This window comes from Copadichromis virginalis, linkage group LG5 (assembly GCF_057382275.1).
Source record: "Copadichromis virginalis isolate Kocher_CV1m ecotype Utaka linkage group LG5, C_Virginalis_male_GT1.1, whole genome shotgun sequence".
In the NCBI taxonomy this organism is placed as follows: Eukaryota; Metazoa; Chordata; class Actinopteri; order Cichliformes; family Cichlidae; genus Copadichromis; species Copadichromis virginalis.
In genome coordinates, this window is record NC_140622.1 from 14,677,127 (window position 1) to 14,697,990 (window position 20,864).

A 20,864-nucleotide genomic window follows, 5' to 3' on the forward strand; every position below is an offset into this window, starting at 1 on the left:
ATTCCAAAATATCACTTTGGTTCTTATTTCTTATTATACTGCTCTCACTATGACAATTCAGCATTCACATGTTCCTACCCTTTATGATGTCTCAAATTTATCCCAGTGGCCTTGCTGACGAGGCATTGCCACAGGCTGAGAAGACATAATCCACAGAGAAGCCAGAAAAGAATAGACTTGGATGTAACCCCTCTGTAATCACCAACGCTGGTGATAACAAACTGGTTATTGCAACATGATTTTTTTAAATTTTATTTTAAGTATTTGAAATAACATGAATTTTAAATCTAACTGTAGAACTGATGTACATAACAAGTTAGTTTACATCACTGACTATAAGTTTTTATGCTGTCAGCTGTATTTGAAACACTCATTTGGTAAGTGAGATTTGGGGGAAGAGCCCTAAAAAAATTCCTACAACTTGAACTTGGTGCTTCTGTGAATTGCTGCAGCTGTCTGTGGGTGCCCATGCTCTAATGCAGTCTGCACATAGATAGTATAAAACATTCAATTCAGTTTTATTTATATAGTGTCGAATCACAACAACATTCGTCTCAAGGTATTTTATACTGTATGGTAAAGACCCTACAGTAACAATCAAATGCTCCCTGTGAGTAAGCACTTGGCAACAGCGGAAAGGAAAAACTCCCTTTTAACAAGAAGAAACCTCAGGCACAACCAGGATCAGGGAGGGACAGTCTCCTGTTGCAGCTGGTTGGCAGTGAGAGGAGGAAGACGCACTGTGGAAGAGAGCCAGAGATGAAAATCGCTGTTCCTATGTCAATAGCAGCAGCGATGTCATCTATTGGTTTGTGGCGTCCGATTATGAAACCTCAGGGAGGACACTGGATGCTTACAGGATAAATGGGCACACCTGCATTCAGTACAGTCTGAAACTACCACTTGAGCCTACAAACTCCAGCGGAGTCGCCCCCTGCTGCCCGTTAAACATAATGCAGGTTTAAGATACTTCTGAACTGGCTCTACTTTTTCAGACACACAAGCAACGTGCATCTTACGTTGTCTACTGGTCTGCAGTAGTGTTTAGATTTGTGTCAGATGACCAACAACCACTTCCCTACTCAGTGGTTTTACTCTTGTGGCTGTCCGGTTCGTGCCCAATCTGTGCGCTGTCTCTTTAAGAAGGAGGGCGTGACTTGGAATGATTGACTTAACCAATGACTGTTGAAAACAAAGAGATCACGTTTCTTCTTCTGCATCGAAAAAATTAATCTGGAAAGAAAAAAAAAGGAAAGAAGTAGGGAACTCCTCACCTCCTCGTCACTTTACCAAGAAACTTAAAATGGCGCAGCAGTTTGTCCAGGCGAAAATTAAAGGCGACAAAGTGGTGGTGTTTCTGAAACCCACCTGTCCTTACTGTACCATGGCTCAAGAGGTTTTGGAGAAATACAAGTTCAAACCGGGACATTATGAGTGCGTTGATATAAGCAACCACAGCGAAATGGACAGTATGCAGGACTACTTCCTGGAACTTACTGGAGCCCGTACGGTAAGCTTACAGCCTCTCCGTCTCAAGCAGGGCGAGAGCTTTACTTTAATACACACACACATAAATTCAGTGTTAATATCGTTGTATCTTCAGGGCACTGACACAAAATTTAAAGAACACTTCTACGTATTTGTGGGAAATGAAATGTAAGCATCGTGGCCTTAAAGCATCCGGTATTAAATGGAAAATAAAGCAGATACAGATTTTCCATATAGGATTAAGGTAGATAAAATGTCCAGTGAGTGCAGGAAATGTTCCTCAGCGATTTTGGTTCATTTTGAAATGATGACATTACACAGTAGCTGACATGACATGGCACATTTTTTCTGCTGGAAGCAGCCAACAGATGATGGTACATTGTGGTCATTTAGAGACTCTTCAGACCAGGCAACGTTTTTCCAAACATCTGTTTTGGGCTGTCAGGCTTGTAGCCTCATTTTCCTGTCAGGAGTGACCAAGTGTGCTCTTCTGCTGCTGCAGCCTGCCTGCTTTCAAGGTTCAACATGTTGTGCGTTAAGAGATGCATACTTCTAACAAGTTACTGTTACCTTCCTACTAGTCACTGAACATTTTCTCTTTTTCAAACCATTTTTTATAAACCCTACAGATGGTTGTTCAGGAAAATCCCAGTAGATCAGACCCTAAGTAAGAATGCCCATTTGATAATCTGGAAATCACCATTATTACATGAATCACAATTTCAAGAAGGAACTTCACCTCCTGATTATGACATTCTTCAAATCCAACACACGCCAGCTACTACAGTTTTTTGTCCTTAAAGTATTATTTTGATTTGATTTGATATACCTTTATTATTTGGATCTGTTCTGCTTTTTTATTATCTCTGTGTTTGTTTATGCAAAAAGCAAATGTACTGTGGTAGAAGTAACTACTCGAGAAGTGTTCTAGCATATGATTGGTGGCAGTAACACGAGGGAGTATGTAATGAGACAAACAGGAGAAAGAAGTCTGGGGTTGGGTCCCTTCGGGGAAGTTCTGACTGTCACAAGCTTCATAGTCACCCGACTTCACCCCCATCTCTCACTTAAACTGAGAAAATCAAGCGTTTGTAACATGAGAGAAGCTCCTTGTGCTGATTTTGATTGTGACGAGATAAAATGCGTTATCAGATTTTGCTGCTCATGCATGCTGCCTTTGATGCAGAAGCCGTGGCAGACCAACAGTACCACAGATATTCCGATATTCATGCACATGTTTCACAGATCACTGACCCTGTGCATGAAGCTGAAAGGGAATTTCTTCCTTTTTTTTGTTGTATTGGTTCAGGTCCCACGTGTGTTCATCGGTGAGGAGTGCATCGGTGGTGGCAGTGATGTGGCGGCCCTCCAGAGGAGTGGCAAACTGGAGGGCAAGTTGAAATCCATTGGGGCCCTGCAGTGATTCACCTGAAGATCTCCAGGTATGGCATGGACTCTGAGAATGTAGCTTCCCTTCACCTTAAACTACAGCACACACCCTGTTACTAATGCTCGAAATAATAACAACCGCTTAGAAAGTGTAAGTTAGGAATACTCAAGGAAAATATTATTTAACAACAAAAAAAGTGGTGATGTTTACAAATCACATTTCGTATTATTAAAAAAATAATTTTATAAGTTATATAGTTTGTTTTATGTATTTTATAAAAGCTGTTACTGGATCTGCTGGAAACTGATGCCAGGAAGCTCCCAGCACACAGTTTCTGTGCTGATATTAATAACATTTGGTGTTTGGCGCTCTGCGGGAATATTTAGGATTCAAGAAATTTCACAAACTGACTTGTTACAGCAGTGGCCTCCTGTTACCACACTTGAATTCAGAGAGCTCTTTAGAGTAATCTATTCTTTCACAAATATAAAGGCAGACAGTACAGCTGGGTGATTTATTTATTTATTTATTTATTTTGTATATACCTGTGGCCCATCAGGGTTTAGCTCGTCACTAGGTTTGGAAATTGGTATTAATAGGTACTAGCAAACCTGCGCACGTCTTCGTTTAGCACTCAGTTGAACTCTCAAAATGTACAAATATATACGATTGTGGGATTTGTATAAAATATTTGTATACACCATACAGCTGTTTGCAATCACATCACTCTAATATTTATGCAACATTTCATTAAGATCGTTCCACTTATTCAGGAGGAAACATACGCTATGATCATTACAGTATGATTATTAAGAAATTATTAGTGTAGAATGCATAATTCCAGGGAAAGACAAAAAACAAACAAACATATAAGCAGTAACTTGCCAGTGAAGACAGCGATGGAGTCAGCGGTATGTTAAAACATGTCTTTATTTAAAGTCAGACGCCATGTATTCTACAGTCTGTACAGCACAGGCTCAGAGGAGCCATGTGTCTCCACACTAGGTGTGGATGCAGCACTGGGATACACTTTGTTTCACAGTCCACAGTTTCACCTGCTGTTTGCTGATTCGTATTAGTAGGGATGCACCACCAGGATTGTAACGTTCTGGGTTTTTGCCAATGTTTAAAATAACAATTTGGCTGATTTCTGATCCTAGTTAGTTTGATTTATTATTGTGATAGGACAAAAATAAATAAATAAGTGAACTGTTTCAGCGTCTTTCAGCCTTTCATCATACTATCTCGCAGTGAGCACAAATTCAGTCATACATATTTATGAAAGTGGATCCCAGAGATGATAACGGCAAACTCTTGCGAACGAAGACATTCGCCAATGTTATTGGTGAATGTCATCTATTTTGGCAATAGGCCGATGTATATCTACAAGGCGACTATCAATCAATAAATCGCTGCATTCCTGTTTATTAGCAGATCAAGATGTATTCGAGGATATTTACACACAGAATTTAGTGGAATTTGTGCAGCAGCTGGTTGACAGTGGGAGCTTGCTTGTACTATATACACAGAATTTCTGTTAATACTGCAGAAATAGAATATGAAAGCATTACACGCCGCTTCCTGATTGATTGTGATCCACAGATTAAAAAAAAACCCCATCTGCTAGCTGTCACTACTGATCGCTTTCACCCTCGCGTAGGTGAAGGTTTATTTAACAAATTGAGCCGTTATGTTCCATTTCCCCTTTTTTTTAAATCGAGTAAACAGCCGTGAAACATTAGACTGGAAAGTAGTGCCACCCTGTTCGTCTCGACTCCAAATGTTAAAAAAAACAAAAATCATGTCCACATACGGTATAGTTTACAAAAATAATTGAGCACCAATAAATCATAATCTCTTTATGATTAAAAAACATTTTAAATTAAAAAAAAAGATAAAAGAAATATTTCGTATTCACCCAGAGGCTTTGAGATTTTTACTGTACTAACTTATGTTCATAATACGGTGCTCTTTTTTTTTTTTTTTTCCTCGTTTTTTGTGACAGCGACAGGTCGTTATTTATTATTGCAAACAGAAAAGCATGTTTTCTCATTAACCCGCAAAGGAAAGCGTGTAAAAGTCCGCCTCGGTAGATTTTAAAAAGGATTTTTGAAAGAAAAATGTTATTACTGTTGCTGATTTGGTTTACAGATATTAATTACAGGCTAGATGCTGTTTGATTTGAGGCTTACATTTGAAGCCTTTTCTCCATGATAGTGTAACTGCTTCATTTGACACCTATGTACTCTACTGTGTGGTTATAAAAATCAGTCTGGCTGCAAGACAGTTTATGAGGCTGTGTCATCGATGTGAAAGGATCGACTAAAGTGTTGTAATTAAACCTGTCCTGCTCATTTTCTTACACATGAAAATACATATGACGCTGCTAACAGCAGGAATTGTGGATGACTTGCATCATTTGTTTACCCTAGAGTCAATAATTTATTATTTCAGTGCTGTTTAACTGACTCACTCAAAATACAACCTCACCCAGTTTCTTAAACCTGGGGAGAGGTGAAGCAGAGCCAAAGAAAGAATGATGTTTGGTGCAGATCTGGATTGTTTAAGATTAGGGCACTGGGAGGAATCTTTCATCTGTATTGTCAGGAAATTTTAGGATGTAATTTAGCGCAAAAGGTGACATGAAAACAGTAACAATAACCCCAGAGACTTTTAAAGGCTCTGGATTGAATGGAAAATAAATTAAATAAACACTGAGCTTTTGTTATAGAGATGTTGTACGCAAAGGTTAGCTTCCCTCCCTTCCCAGGTGTGTTTACTAAATTGCTGTGGCCAGTGAAAAGTGGAGTTATTGAGCAAATCTGCTGGAAGCTGACTTGGACACCGACAGTGAATGAACCAGAGTTTAATGACACACAAGGACTGAGTGAATGAGTGAAAAGGTAACTCGGATAGGCCATCTCTTGGTCATGTGACTGAACGGGAGACCCGTACTTCTGTCACATGACTTACTGGTGATAGCTAGCTCACTGTTTAACATTATTCACACAAACTGAAAAGTAACGAGTTGAACAGAATAAAATGAACGTTGCTGCAAAAAATAAAACAAAGTAATATTTCCCATGACTTTTTGTTAGATCTTAACAAAATCTTAGAGGGCTTTTCATTGGGCCAATCAGAAACTTCCCCCCAGGGGCATTAAAGAGACAGGAGCCATGAACAGAAAAAGGGGAGCGTTTCAGAAATGTGCTGCATGCTTTCATGTTGTGGAACAATAAAGTATGTAAACCTATTCTTGAGGAGCCTCAAAATAAAACTGCGAGCCTGTAAATGAGCTATATACGGGCACTTTGAGAAACTGTTTTCACAAGTTCACAATCTTTAGATCAGATGGGATGCATCATGAGTGATCAAGGGTTTCATCTATGACAGAGAGGTCCTGCGTCAATCCTACAGAAGACACACAGAAGCTATTGAGTGTTGAGGAGATCTTCCTGTTTAATCAACCTGAAGTCACATTACCCGTTAATGTAGTTTGAAATAGTTTGCACATGATCCTGGTTGTTTTCCTGACAGATGTGTGGTCATTTGATATATCAGTAATTATACTGAAGCCATTTTGTGTCACTGGTCAATATTGAAATCCACAGCTTTGCACGCCATTAGAAATGCGATCTTTCACAGAGATTCGGCCAGTGGCCAGTCATATTAAAGTCTTATTGGGTTTTATGGATCAGTTTTTTTATTATTGCCCTCGAAGGAATAGTCATATTAGGATGCGCCAGTCAGTCCACTGAGGGAGGAGAGGCGCGTCGCAGCAGTTTAACAAGTCTTTCCTTTTCTTCCTCTGCATCGTTGTCTCTCGATCAGCCCTTCATGCAGCAGGATAAAAAGAAAAAAACATGTCTTCTGTCAGTTTTCCCACACGTCGATGTGCACTGGAATCCTTTCTTTTCTTTTGTCATTGTCTTCCTTTGCTCTTCCCCACAGATGGTTTTGGCGTCCAGGTTTGGTCACATGACAAGGCAGCGGGACTTGCGGAGTTTGCGGCGTCGCTGCTGGTACTCGCTGAGCTCTTGCAGGTAGCCTCTGGACGGCCATCGTAGCCTCTCCACCTGCTCGCGCTCCTCATCTGGACACATATAAACGCAATCACATGTTAGACTAATTTGTACTCTACTGGATGTTTTTGTTCTTAAAATGTTAGAGGAAGATTTATCATACTTGACCAATACTCAGACACATATGGAATATGAACTTGTTGGGCTTTTGTTATACTGTTACTGTAATATCCGTCCAATGGCCTTTAAGGAGGCTGATATTTGTATGACCTATGATGACAATAAAAAAGTGGGATTGCTACACAATTTTGCTGTTGATGTTGTCTTTATCTACTTTGATGTGGTCAGTAATATGCACAAACATTAAGTATTAAATATAATATAAGGGTAAAGTTATAGTACTGAACCTAGTATGAGGAGTCACTATTTAAAGGTCTGACAGGTCACAATCTAATTTACAAACACGGTGCTTTATGATGCTGTATGGGAGGTTTCCACAGGTTTCCAGGACCATGCTTGATTCTCCAATAAAAAAAAAAAAGTAAGTTAATGATTTTAATTTTATTATCTAAAAACAAGTGGATGTTCAGTGTGGTTCAATTTCAATTTACACATAACTGATGAGCACTTTGATTATACCTCATGTAGTTTTAGACGGAGCCCTGACTCAAAAAATAACAACAAATGGGATTATTTTGCAGGGACTATGTTATCTGAGGAAATACTTGTGTTATTTCTTTTTCTGTCCCTTCACTTTTTTTCTTTTCTGTTATATTTCACAACGTTAAGTGTACAGGCTAATTATCCCAAATGTACAGATCATCTGTAATCCTTTTCTTCTCTTTTTGTTTATATGTATAAAGGAAAACCATTGTTTAAAAAGGATAGGTCTATATACATTACATGTATGCAAATGATGTGTATATGTATATATTTCAGTGTGATTATTTATAGTAAAGCAGTTTCTCTTTTTAATCAGTAGATTGTTGTTGAGTTAGGACACATTAATTGCACTGCAGGGCAGCATGTGACGATTAAAAGCTACACTTTAGGTATTAGAAGTAGCACGTGGTCAAAGTAGCCATTAATTTCGCTTGAATCTCTCTATTTATAATTATTTCCCCTCATCTATGTTCTTACCATGTTAATTATACTTTGTTGTTGAGCCACAGATTTACAGTTGTTGTCCCTCCTGCATTTCTTCCCCACTAAAGCGAGCAACAGTTTCCTATGACTGTAAGGGCTTGTTATTATATATATTTTTTAAATAAAAGAACAGGGGGCTTCATACTAGTTGTTTCTGGTACTAATGTCGACAGTGCAGATGCTAACATGTTGGTTAATTTGACATGTTTTGCTGCATCTATTTGTAGTTTCTTTTTTCTCTTTTAAGCTCCACCTTTTCACTTTTGTTTGTCCATCTTTACCACTTCTTCCACATTAAACTCTGTCCCTGGCCCATCCCTTACGTCACACAGAGAAGATAAGGGATGGGCCAGGTGTGTTAAGAGATTTTATTGGTCAATGCAAATAAGTGAATGGGTTATTGTGCAGTGGCTGGTCAAGCTGGCCTGTAGTCTGTATAATTATATCGACAAGGAAAAAGGAGAAATCCCAGAGACAGGGCGGGACTGTCTCTGGGTGGGACTGTCCCGCCCTGTCTCTGGGAAGTGAAGCTGGTGCTGAAGTGCATTAAATCTGCTTTCTTTCTGTCCAGCAGGGGGACGACTTCTCTGCTGAAAAAAAATTCAGATTGTTTAGAAGTCTGGTAAAACAAACCTCCTGTTTACTTGTTTTATGACCTCAGTAAACACTTTCCTGATGAGCTGATGATCTCAATCACTAGTTTGTTATTGAATACAAAATATTAATTTTGTAAATTAGGGTCAAATGGACAGTAAAGCAAGGTATGCTTTAGCACATGGCTATTTTGTGTCACTGTTGTATGAGTGACTAATTCTTAGTTTCTCTCAGATCCCTTACATCTGGTTTCAAAACAAGACTGGTACAGCAAGAAATGCTCAATTTGGGGAATAAAATTGGAAATCTTGATTGAGGTAATTTCCATTTTTTCTATACAGTCTGTGATTTTGGCTGGATGGACTGGTGTTTGGGGGGGGGGGGGGGACACCTTCACTTTATTTCAAAGCACTTAATCACAGGGTAGTTTCAACACTGTAAAGGCTGCTCCCTTATTCGCAGGTGATACCTGTAATAGTGTTTAGAACAGTTATCCCTTTAAAATTGCACACTGACCTGAGAGCTCCAGGAAGTCAGGTTTATGACTGAAGATTAGGTAGTTGTTGGCGATGAAGTGGAGGAGCCAGATATAGAGCTGCTCTGCATTGTGGCACTGGAAATCAATAGAGACACTATATGAAATGCAGGTCTTCTCCTAAATGAAATTGTATGAGCATCTGCTAGAGATGGAGCCTAAGGCAGCTGCTGATTAACAGACTATGTTTCAACAAGAAAATATTGCACTGGATACTTTGATACTCACTCACCTTTGCCCTGCGGAGTAGTCGAACTACACTGATGCCTGTTGATGCCAGCTCTCTACTGGGCATGCTCTGAAGGTAAGCACATACGCAGACCTCACACAGATGCTGCAGTCGTTTCACTTGGTACATCTCGGCACAAACCAGCACAGCCATGGCCTGAAGCACACTGGCTGGACACACAAACACACAGTACTGTCTGATATGCTGCTTACTAGGGCAAAGAAAAAAAATCAATACAGCATAGCATTGCAATATTTTGCATGGCAATAAAATATTGATATCCATTTTCTTCCGCTTATCCAATTCAGGGTTGCAGGGGGCTGGAGCTTATCCCATTTGCCTCAGGGTGAGAAATATCAATACATGGGCACCAAATATTGATATATTATTATATAAATTAAAATACTCTGAATAGTATGAACAAAAGGGCTCATCTTATGCACCACCATCCTGAGAAAACTTAGATCAGACTGGTTTAACTGAAAAACCATCCAACAAGGGACACACTTAGCTTGACAAAGCTACCTCCTAATTAAGAGCAAGGTAATGGCTCAGTCACTTAAAATTAGGACAGCGACGTCCTAGCATCGACAAAATTGATTGTATTGAATTCACATACCAGCTGTAACTTGCAGTTACTAAATTGTTGTCGAGAGCCTGAGGTTGTTGCACACTCACAACTACTTTTGATCACAAGGTGATTTCTTGACAGGAAACAACCTTTCTGCAAACAGTCACAGTCTGACTTGGAGTGACTGGAGTCACTCTCAGAGAGACTGTGGAAAGCTTGCAAATATTTTCTGTGTAATTTATAAACAGAGACCGATTACCAACATGTTGCCATCAGTCTGAATAAGTTGTCATCATTGAGCACAACCCAACTCTTGTCTTAGCAGGCTGCGAGCTGGTTGTATTCTGGTTATCTTCTTATAGAACAGGAAGTCTGACGAGTGCAAATTTAATAGTTTAATGTGAATATCTGTCTGTATAGACAGCAAGAAATATGTGACATTTTTACAGTTAACTGCTGTATTATTAGAAACAGATTGCATGTATCAATCACAGGCTGATACCAGATTGATTGCAGACTGACTCAGTCTCATAGCAACATTTATGGCAGGTTTTAGTGGCAGTGTTTGTTTGCTTGGCAATCTCATTTTGCAGAAAAAAACTGAAGTGAGATAACTTTTAACTTTGAGGACAGATTTTGTAGCTGGAAACGGCTGAGAAGTCGCAATATGTTTTACTGCACTAATCAATAAATCATAAAATGTTAGGTATCACACTGATATATTGTCAAAATATAGTATTGTGGGGTGTCTGGTGATTCCCACCACTACTAGTTATTGTATACATTAAATACTGTGAAAGCATTATACGTATATTAAACCAATGTAAATCCGACTTTGTTCTAGATGTATGCAATAGCTGGACATATTCTCCCTGAAGCTGAAATGTTTTCTTATCCTTCCTGTTCCAAAAATCATTCAGGTAAAGCACCACAATGAGCTTAAATCAATCAAACACTGTCACAATAAAACCGATTTGGGTCTATTTTACACACAATTAGAATCTGAAGAGCAGATTTCTAACACATAAGTGCTATCAGTCCAAACCACTTCCAGCAGAATTTAAACTCAACATTATTTGACATGGTTTGGTTTGCATTTGCACAGCACAGACAGGAGTGATACGGTTGAATGCTCAGCTGCTCCCAAAACAGTAAAACTGCACACAGCTCAAAAATGATCACTCAGCTCTGCTGTTTCTGTCATTTCTCTCAAAGCATTTTAGGATCTTTCATAAGACTGATTTCATTTTAAAGACCACACTTTTGTTTTAGTTCTACAGATGGATTTCATTCACATCCATGCAAATACTTGTTGCACATATAGATCTGATTTTTTTTAAATCAACTGTCATTCCAACAGTTTTTTTTACCTTTAATTATGAACACAGTGTAGAAACAGAGTAGACAAAGGATTGCATGTGAAAACTCCTCTGACATGAGTTTGTTCTCATTGTTTTGCAATGTGCAAATGTTAGCCAAGCACTGGCAAAGTGATTTTTTTTTCCTGTTTATCATCACATTTATTTAACCAAAAATGTGTCTTTTAGGATGAGCTTGAGGCGGCCACTGCAGCGCGTCTGGGCTTGGGGGTGGTGGCAAAGTGATTAAAAAAGCTTAGACACATACAGTCGATGGATCGGACAATCTGAAACCTGTTCCCCTCCCTTTTTTGTTGAGCTCTTAGCACGTAAGCCACATTTCTGAGAAGTATGCGGCTGTCCTACCTGCCGAGCTGTACACAAGGTTGGCGACTAGCTGGATTAAAGAGTCAAATTATTTTAAGGGTCGGCCATAGGTGCACATGTAGAACCTCAAAATAATGAGAAAGTTGCTTTGTGACTGCTGCATGTATAAAGAGATGACTGCAAAAACCGGAGGGGGCTACAACAAAGAGAGTAATAAATAATCATAATGGGAAATTTTAAAGGCAAAATATCGACAAATAATTAAATGAAGCTCTTTAATCACAACCCAAGAATACAAACAAATGTGTATTAATTCAGAACTTGTTTAACATCCTTAACACCCATTATATACTCGCTCCAGCTTGCCATTTTTGTATTGGTGCAACACAGACTGCACCACAGTGTACACATTTCATCATCAGATATTAACATCAAATCTCAGCCGGTTGTGAATTTAAATAAAGCTCCTTAGTCAAATCACTTAATGCTCAAATAAATAATTACTCATCGCTCTTTTTGTGCTGTCAAATTACATGCTTGCATGCAGCAAGCACGAAACAAGCGGTGTCGATCTTTTTCTGTAATGTCAAAATGTCAAATTAAATTACCCCTGATGCAAACAGATTCCCGCCGTTTATGTCAAACACCACCTTCAGCATCCTTCACTCACTCGTGAGCGCTGATCCTCCGCGTGCGTCCCTGACAGGACGCAGCTGAGCAGCAGCAAAACAAGAGGGTTTGTTCTATGTCACTGCACAATCACCCAAATGAACATTAACACAGCATCCCTCATATGTACAGTATACATTGTTTAACACAGGGAAATACTCTGATGGTTCTTTACTTTTGATTTCACACCCTTCTTCTTTCTTTCTTTTTTTGTTGTTGTTGTTGCTACTGGTGGAATTACCTTGATTTGACCTTGAGTGCCGAGCTCTTACATAACACTACAGCGGCTGCAGCCTCTGAAGCAGTTTCATGTCTTTAATTTCCTGTTCCCATGACTCAACCTGGAGCTGTATCTCTGGAGAAAGCTTGCTTATCATACCCTGATCTAAGCTGGATCATAAGGACTGCTTGTTGAATTTTTTTCATCATTTAATTTATTTTTTTTAACCAAAAGATCTCACGCCACAGAATAATGGGATTGTGAGCTGCAGAGAGCTTGTTATTCAAAGCTGATTATTCTGAAGTTTTGCATTGTCTATTCAGCAGCTTTGTTATATAATGCTACAAAGGAGGGTGACAGTCAGTGTTGCAGTAAATCACTCTGCAACTATACATTAAAGTGATCATTTTTATACTTCTAATCAATGAACGTAGCACATTATTCTTTCTCAATTTGTATTCATAAGGTCCAGATTAGATACAAGCTGCTTTAGAGACCCCAGCAAACACACTTATTCACAGCTGCACCGACTGATCTTTTAACATTAGGGGGCAGAAAAACTCATAAATAAGAAGAATAAAACACAAGTTACAAAATGTTTTAACTGACCCAGAAGCTGAGAGTTGCAAACATGGAGCAGAGCCAGCCTGAATATCACATAAATATGGTGACGAAGGCATTTTAGAATTTGAATAAAAATGTATGAGTGTTTATTCATATCTTATTCCAAAAGGTTTATATACAATCTGTTCAAACAAAAGAAGAAGAAGAAGCAGCAAAAAGTCCAATATTTAAGATAAAGTTTTTATAATGATAGGGAGTAAGTTCTAAAAATACTGCTTAATGCAGCAATTAATGTTGTAGAAGTGCCTCCAGTGTGTTTTATTTCTATTCCTTCCTAAAGCTCACCACCGTCACCAGAGAGAATTACCAGCACTAATTACTTTGAAGACATAACACACAGCGTGTCACATAGCGACAGGAAAACAAAAACAAGACGTCTGGGGCCGTGATTTGGCACCATTAAAAGCAGTGATGCCAAGAGTTGATTTTGTCATCAGTAAATCTAATTTAATTTTAAGCTCAGCGCTGGTTTCAGAGCACCTCCTGAGAACAACACTGGCAGGATGTGGCAGTCACACAGATGGTTGATGGGACTTGTCATCTGCACTTTAGTTTTGGTTTGTGTTGAGCAAGCGGAGCCCAGAAGAGAAGCTGACATACCTCTCTCGAGTGTTTTATGACTGGTAACGCTGATTATTTCCATTTCCAGTTGTTGCTGGGCTGTTATCATTACACTGATCAGACTCGGGACTTTCATCTCTTTCAAAAATCAAGCAAATCTCTGTTCAGATCTATCATCCCCCGTTAAATGGAAGCAATATCTAGGGCTAGTTTCCCATATTTAGCCACCTTAATCATTCATCCTACTGTGTACAACGAGACAGTGGTCATACCAGTGCAGCTATGCCTGCTGCTGACTAAGTGAAGGAAACTCACCAGGACAGCAGGAGTCGGTGTAGAGGTACTCGAGGAAAGACAGGAAAGTGTCTGAGGAGACGCCGTGGATGGGCACCACTCGGCTACGAGCCTCTGCATACTTCCCGCTGAACATGGCGGCCATGACATCACAGCGGGCCACCAACACTGCCCGGTGGGCTGGCAGCACACTCCCTAAATCACACGTGTGGAAAATTAACATGTAAAGTTGAAGTTTCTATGAAGCCTTTCGGCAGCCACAGAGTGTGAAGTGTTTGTGAGTAACATGTTTCATCTTGATGCATCGGCATGAGAAACTTCAATAGCCGCCATGAACACAAGCTGACTTCAGTCAGACATTCCTGCTAATATAGCAGAAGTGTAGAGTATAAATGTAATTTCGGCTTTTAATGAGTGATCGGTCACAACTGCCCATTTAAATGAACAGGAAATTATTGTACAACCTCTCAATGACACAAGTCTCATCATCGAGTACCATTAACAAGACAGATTTTCTCCATGACCTCCATGAAGTTTAGCGCACAGCTCAAGGGCACAAGGACAAGAAAAGCTGGCTGCAATTTTTATGAGATAAATATTGATTAGGAGAGGCTTTTTAGCATTATTTCTAAATTTCTCGATTTCATAGAGAAATGCTGAATGCAAAAGAGATTCTGCTGAGCTGAAACACGACCAGAATGAAAGAGAGCCCATTGCTGGGGCTATTTGATCTTATTTTGTCTCCAAATGGATGATCGGGCCAGGGACGGAGATCCTAATTCAATCACGGCAATAAAATATGACCTTGTTCTGCTGTGTTACATGCATTTGTAAATGTGGGTGTGTCTAATAGGATCAACGTGAACTTACCTTGCACCATGAAGATGACATCAGAGTATAGAGGAGAATTGAAGAGGTTGACGAGAGTCTGGGGACCAAGCTGAGCTGCCCTCGCACTCGGTGTGTCCCTGGTGCCCTGCACACACACACAAACACGCAAACAGTGGAGAAGAAGACAGAAGAATCGGCCAGTGAGAGTTGAAATTCCTCTGCTGCATATCAGGTACTCGTTACCAGCACAATTGCCATTCTGTGCATCTATCCCACATCCCCTGTGGAATACTAATGCCGTCTCTGCCAGTCTTGCTTAGCAGAACCCAAACATGCTCGAACTGCAATGCCAAGAATGTCATGAGTGGAACTGGCTAACACAGAACACAGTGAGAAGCAGACGGCAGTCCAAACTGTCTGTTATCAACACGTTCATGTATTCTGTACTGCACAGCGGGTGAAACTGGTGGAATAAGAAAATCTGTCAATGCGTGTGTGTGTGTGTGTTTGTGCTTTTTGCAAAGTGTATGTGCACACATGGATTTCAGTCCACAGTAGAGTGCCTTCAAAGCATCCCATTTCCACTATGTGACCTTTCTCAGTCAACTGAAGCGCAAAGAACTCCATAATTTCACAGTGAGAGAGTGAGACAGAGAGCAAGATCAACACACACAGTTCAAGTTGGAGGCAGAAACAAAATCAAGAGGCTTAAAATTTCATAAATCAATCAAAGCTCATGGAAAACTTATGGGAAATTAATTTATACAGGTCTCACAGAGTCAGATTCCCCGGAGGTGCTGGAGATGATGCGATCAAATCATGACAAGACATTAGGCTATCTCATTGCGTTAAAGTGGCCCAGCCGTCTCGGTGTGTCAGCTCATCCCAGCACCGCCTCAGGTAGAACTAGTCCTATCCAGATGGGTTGGTAGACTATGCGTGGTGCCAAAGGCTTGTCAGACACAGCCATGTCACATCTCTTTATCCCACTCTAAATATTAAAGCCTGCTGTTTTGTAACATAGAGCCATGTCATGCTCTCTGAGCAGCTGCAATTACACATTACAGGCGTGACGCTGCAGTTTCTAAAATAATTTTAGTGTGGATGTGTTCTTGTGTTGTGCTTTTTGCTCCTTGGAGGGTATCTCTTGTTTACTTTCTGCTAATTCCCACAGTATCCGAGAAGTGATTACAGGCAGTAATTATGTAAATATTCTAATTATAGCAACATTATTACTGTGCTGTTTCCAAACAAGTCGCACTAATTAAGGCACTCTTAGTCTGCAAATGCAAAACACATGTTATACATTCAAAGAGCAGATTTAACACATTAAAGTTATTTAACCTGTTTATTAAGGACAGACCAGTATCGGTGTCATACACACAGTCGAGCCTTAAACAAGATTTTTATTATTGCGAAATTTGTCCTCACCCTTTCTCTGCCGATGAGGGATCGTATTCGGTCTATAAGCTGAGCCACAGCGAGAGAATTCTTCAGCTTCTCATCCAGGGCCTCCTGGAGGTGGTCCCACTCCCACGCTCCTACAAAACATCCACAAACAACCCAATTCTATGGATCCACAATAGTTTACAGAAACACACAGGCAAACACTTTTCTAGCTGGCACTGTGCTCTGACCACCCACATACCTTACACCAAACACTTGAGGCCTGTTTTTGTCAAAGTTGGCTTGTTCTAAAATTTTTCTGTTTATGTAATCTGTTGTCATTATGGGTGGGGAGCCCAGTCCAGATTCCACCCAGCAAACTCAGAAACAGTGAATAAAAAAGGCATTTGTAGAACAAATCGTAAATCTGCCTTCAAACTACCTGGTTAGTAATTCATATTTTACTTTCATTTACGTCAGTGTACCTGGTGGCAGGAAGAGCTGGGCCTAGAGTCCACACAAGTCCAAAATGCCCTCAACTCACTTGGACTTCTGGGTAAAAAATTTGATTTGGGTATTTAAAGGTCACTGTGATCTCACAAAACACATTTTAGGCCATAATTCAACAATTAATGAAGGTCAATTAATATGGCAAAGTTTTACACAAATGATTAATAGGAGAAAATTATGAAGTGATGACATTTCATATCAAAAAGTTAACACTTTTCTGACCTTTATTCAAGACATAAGTCTGGTACTGAAGGAGTGAATGGGACCATCTTTTACATTTTACTTTACATTTAGTCACATATTAAATTAGTGATCTGCCATCTTCTGTTTTCACAGGCTACACATTTGTTGAAGCATCCACATTTAACATTTTGTAGGTTCTTTGCAGCAAGTAAAGAACCTACAGTGTTCAGAACTGTATTGTATAGCAATCGACCTTATTGAACAAATAAAAATACACCCAGCCACTCATGGACCAAATAGCCTTTAACAACAGGTTCAATAGCCCATGCTACCAGCATACTCCCCACAGACTACCCTGAGAAACAATCCAATCCAATAATACAAGTCCATGTACACTGGCTGGGCAAACTCCCACAGACCTTCAATTATCATTGAGAGGGTGAAGAGCTGATACAGTGACCAATGAGCAAAACCTCATTGTTTCTCCTGGATCTGAGGTTCAACTTATCAGTGGATTTCCTCTCCATTACTCCAGCACAGACTTCCTGAGAGGCCCAGGAGTGTGATCCCAAAATTTGGAGCATACTCTCCAGTTCCTTTTGTTAAAAAGGTGAGCCACCACTCCAGTCTGTTAATCAGACCTCAACACAATGCTGCAGCATATCAGTCTTGAGGACCACTAAAAGTCTTCTCTGCACATGCTATATAAGTCTGGTGAGACATAAATGTAAAAGCACACAATTGAAAGTTGTACCCTCTGTTCATATCACTCTGTCTTCCTGTATAGAAATATTGGCATAGTCCATACAAATCAGAAAAGGTACTAGACATGCTTAAAAAAAAAATCAAAGCATTTTCAGATGTGGCTGGTATAGACAGCCTCAATGACTACAGACCTATAGCCCTCACGTCTGAGACACTATCTGTGTTTTAAACGGATAGTGTCTCAGCACATCAGAGACTGTCTCCCCCCTCCCTTGACCTCCACCAGTTTGTTTACAGGGCAAATCGGTCCACAGAGGATGCCATCACCATCACACTCCACAGAGCGTTTAGCCATTTGAAGAACAGGAAAAGCTAAGTGAGGATGATCTTCGTGAACCATTCGACACCATAATCCCAGACATCCTCACTCCCAAACTGGACCTTCAGATTCCCCCTGCCACCTGGATCAAAGATTTCCTCACCAACCAGCCTCAATCAGGCCTCACCAATCCCCACCTCTCCTCTCCCTACTGTACGCCCTGTACATCAACCCACCCGACAAACGTCGTAGTCAAGTATGCTGCTGTCTCATCTCTGATGGAGATGAGACAGCATATGGCACGGTGACACATACAGTGGTAGAAAATAACCTGAAGCTGAATGTCCTTAAAACAAAAGAACTCATAATGGACTTCAGGAGGCACAGGCAGGTCCACTCCCCTGTCATTATAAACGGAGAAGAGGTGGAATCTGTTTCTGCCTTCAGGTTTCTGGGCACCCACATGTCTGCTGATCTCACCTGGATCCAAAACACAAACGCCCCAGTAAAGAAGACCCAACAGTGGCTGCACTTCCTCCGTGTCCTGAGGAAGAAAAACCTGGACCAGACGTTCCTGCTGGCCTTCTCCCGCTCCTCAGTGGAGAGCATCCTCTCCTACTGCTTGGGCGTTTGTTACGTAGGGGCCACAACTGAGAAGAGGAAGGCTGCACAGAGGGTAATTAACACCTCCCCCAAAAATCCTCTGCTGCTTTCTACCACCTCTAGAGGCCATCGCCAGATCCTCCAGTCTCAGGAAAACCAAGCCCATCACAGGTGACCCCATGCACCCACAACCTGTTTGACCCGCTGCCCTCTGGTCGGTGCCTCAGGTCAATCGGGTCCCACACCTCCGGACTCACAAACAGCTCCTTCCGCTGTAAACAAACACTATTCCCCCACCCCTGCCCACCCACCTCACCAGTGTGAGCCATTGTCTGTGTAACCCTCATCACGCTGGCCACTCATATACAGACTCTATACTCAGACCAAGTCCTTTTGCACTGCTTTAAAGCACTTTGCTCTCCAATGTGCGTCTTTCTATTGTTTTGTATATATTCTTCTTGATTTTATACATTTCTCCCATTTGTTATTTATTTCTGTAGTCTCATTATTTATATTTTATTCCTGCACATTTGGTGTGGAGCACTTATAATTCTGTTGTACATGTACAATGACAATAAGTGGCTATTTTATTCTATTCTAATATTACAGTTAAATCACAAGTGACAGAAGTAAAAGAGGAGCACAGCGGTGCAGTAGGTAGAACTGTCGCCTAATCACAAGAAGTTTTCTGATAAAAACCTGCTGGTGAGCTCAGGCCTTTCTAGGTATGATTGTGAGACTGTGTGGTTGTCCGTGTCTGTCGAGGCTATACCCTACCTCTCGCCAAAAGTCATTTGGCATAGGCTCAAGCCCCCATGATTCTGAACTGGATAATTTGATACAAAAATGGATGGATATATAAGATACTAGTTTAATTTGTGAACCTGTTCTTCACATGCTGTACTGCACAATGTTCCTTTCAGGTAAATGCCAACATGAGCATGCTAACGTGCTTACAAAGTCTTGCATGCTGATGTTTAGAAGGTATCATTTACTACAGTGGCTTGCAAAAGTATTCGGCCCCCTTGAACTTCCCCACATTTTGTCACATTACAGCCACAAACATGGAATTCCAATAAAATTGATTCAAGTGAAAGACCAATACAAAGTGGTGTACACGTGAGAAGTGGAACAAAAATCATACATGATTCCAAACATTTTTTACAAATAAATAACTGCAAAGTGGGGTGTGCGTAATTATTCAGCCCCCTGAGTCAATACTTTGTAGAACCACCTTTTGCTGCAATTACAGCTGCCAGTCTTTTAGGGTCTGTCTCTACCAGCTTTGCACATCTACAGACTGAAATCTTTGCCCATTCTTCTGTGCAAAACAGCTCCAGCTCAGTCAGATTAGATGGACAGCGTTTGTGAACAGCAGTTTTCAGATCTTGCCACAGATTCTCGATTGGATTTAGATCTGGACTTTGACTGGGCCATTCTAACACATGGATGTGTTTTGTTTTAAACTACTCCCTTGTTGCCCTGGCTTTATGTTTAGGGTCGTTGTCCTGCTGGAAGGTGAACCTCCGCCCCAGTCTCAATCTTCCAAGACTGCCCTGTATTTGGCTCCATCCATCTTCCCATCAACTCTGACCAGCTTCCCTGTCCCTGCTGAAGAGAAGCACCCCCAGAGCATGATGCTGCCACCACCATATTTGACAGTGGGGATGGTGTGTTCAGACTGATGTGCAGTGTTAGTTTTCCGCCACACATAGCGTTTTGCATTTTGGACAAAAAGTTCCATTTTGGTCTCATCTGACCAGACCACCTTCTTCCACATGTTTGCTGTGTCCCCCACATGGCTTGTGGCAAACTGCAAACAGGACTTCTTATGGTTTCCTGTTAACAATGGCTTTCTTCTTGCCACTCTTCCATAAAGGCCAACTTTGTGCAGTGCACAACTAATAGTTGTCCTATGGACAGATTCCTCCACCTGAGCTGTAGATCTCTGCAGCTCGTCCAGAGTCACCATGGGCCTCTTGGCTGCATTTCTGATCAGCGCTCTCCTTGTTCGGCCTGTGAGTTTAGGTGGGCGGCCTTTTCTTGGTAGGTTTACAGTTGTGCCATACTCCTTCCATTTCTGAATGATCGCTTGAACAGTGCTCCGTGGGATGTTCAAGGCTTGGGAAATCTTTTTGTAGCCTAAGCCTGCTTTAAATTTCTCAATAACTTTATCCCTGACCTGTCTGGTGTGTTCTTTGGACTTCATGCTGTCGTTGCTCCCAATATTCTCTTAGACAACCTCTGAGGCCGTCACAGAGCAGCTGTATTTGTACTGACATTAGATTACACACAGGTG

General features: G+C 40.7%; 2 protein-coding genes across 3 annotated transcripts in view; one reads left to right on the top strand and one right to left on the bottom strand.

Moving 5' to 3' along the window:
- The first annotated feature begins 1,172 nt into the window (after window positions 1-1,172).
- glrx (glutaredoxin (thioltransferase)) lies at window positions 1,173-7,206 on the top strand. Its single transcript, XM_085456116.1, has 3 exons — window positions 1,173-1,510; window positions 2,798-2,930; window positions 6,830-7,206. Exons 1-2 carry the CDS (start codon window positions 1,304-1,306, stop codon window positions 2,909-2,911), a joined length of 321 nt encoding a protein of 106 aa, XP_085312242.1. The 5' UTR covers window positions 1,173-1,303; the 3' UTR covers window positions 2,912-2,930; window positions 6,830-7,206.
- The window catches only part of rhobtb3 (Rho related BTB domain containing 3), a 28,199-nt gene continuing 14,182 nt past the window's right edge, over window positions 6,848-20,864 (bottom strand). The window contains exons 8-13 of one of the 2 annotated variants that reach the window (XM_085456112.1): window positions 16,291-16,400; window positions 14,899-15,004; window positions 14,050-14,223; window positions 9,408-9,574; window positions 9,157-9,253; window positions 6,848-6,971 (exon numbers count right to left, since the gene is read on the bottom strand). In XM_085456112.1, coding sequence (XP_085312238.1) covers window positions 6,853-6,971; window positions 9,157-9,253; window positions 9,408-9,574; window positions 14,050-14,223; window positions 14,899-15,004; window positions 16,291-16,400 — 773 coding nt within the window. In that variant the 3' untranslated portion in view covers window positions 6,848-6,852. Of the gene's footprint in view, window positions 6,972-9,156; window positions 9,254-9,407; window positions 9,575-14,049; window positions 14,224-14,898; window positions 15,005-16,290; window positions 16,401-20,864 lie in introns of those variants that run through there. The other variant, XM_085456111.1, reaches the window with a different exon arrangement.

Coding starts and splice junctions, on each gene's coding strand:
- glrx (XM_085456116.1), top strand. CDS start 1,304: ATGGCGCAGCAGTTTGTCCAGGCGAAAATTAAAGGCGACAAAGTGGTG. Junction 1,511..2,797: donor AACTTACTGGAGCCCGTACG/GTAAGCTTACAG, acceptor GTATTGGTTCAG/GTCCCACGTGTGTTCATCGG.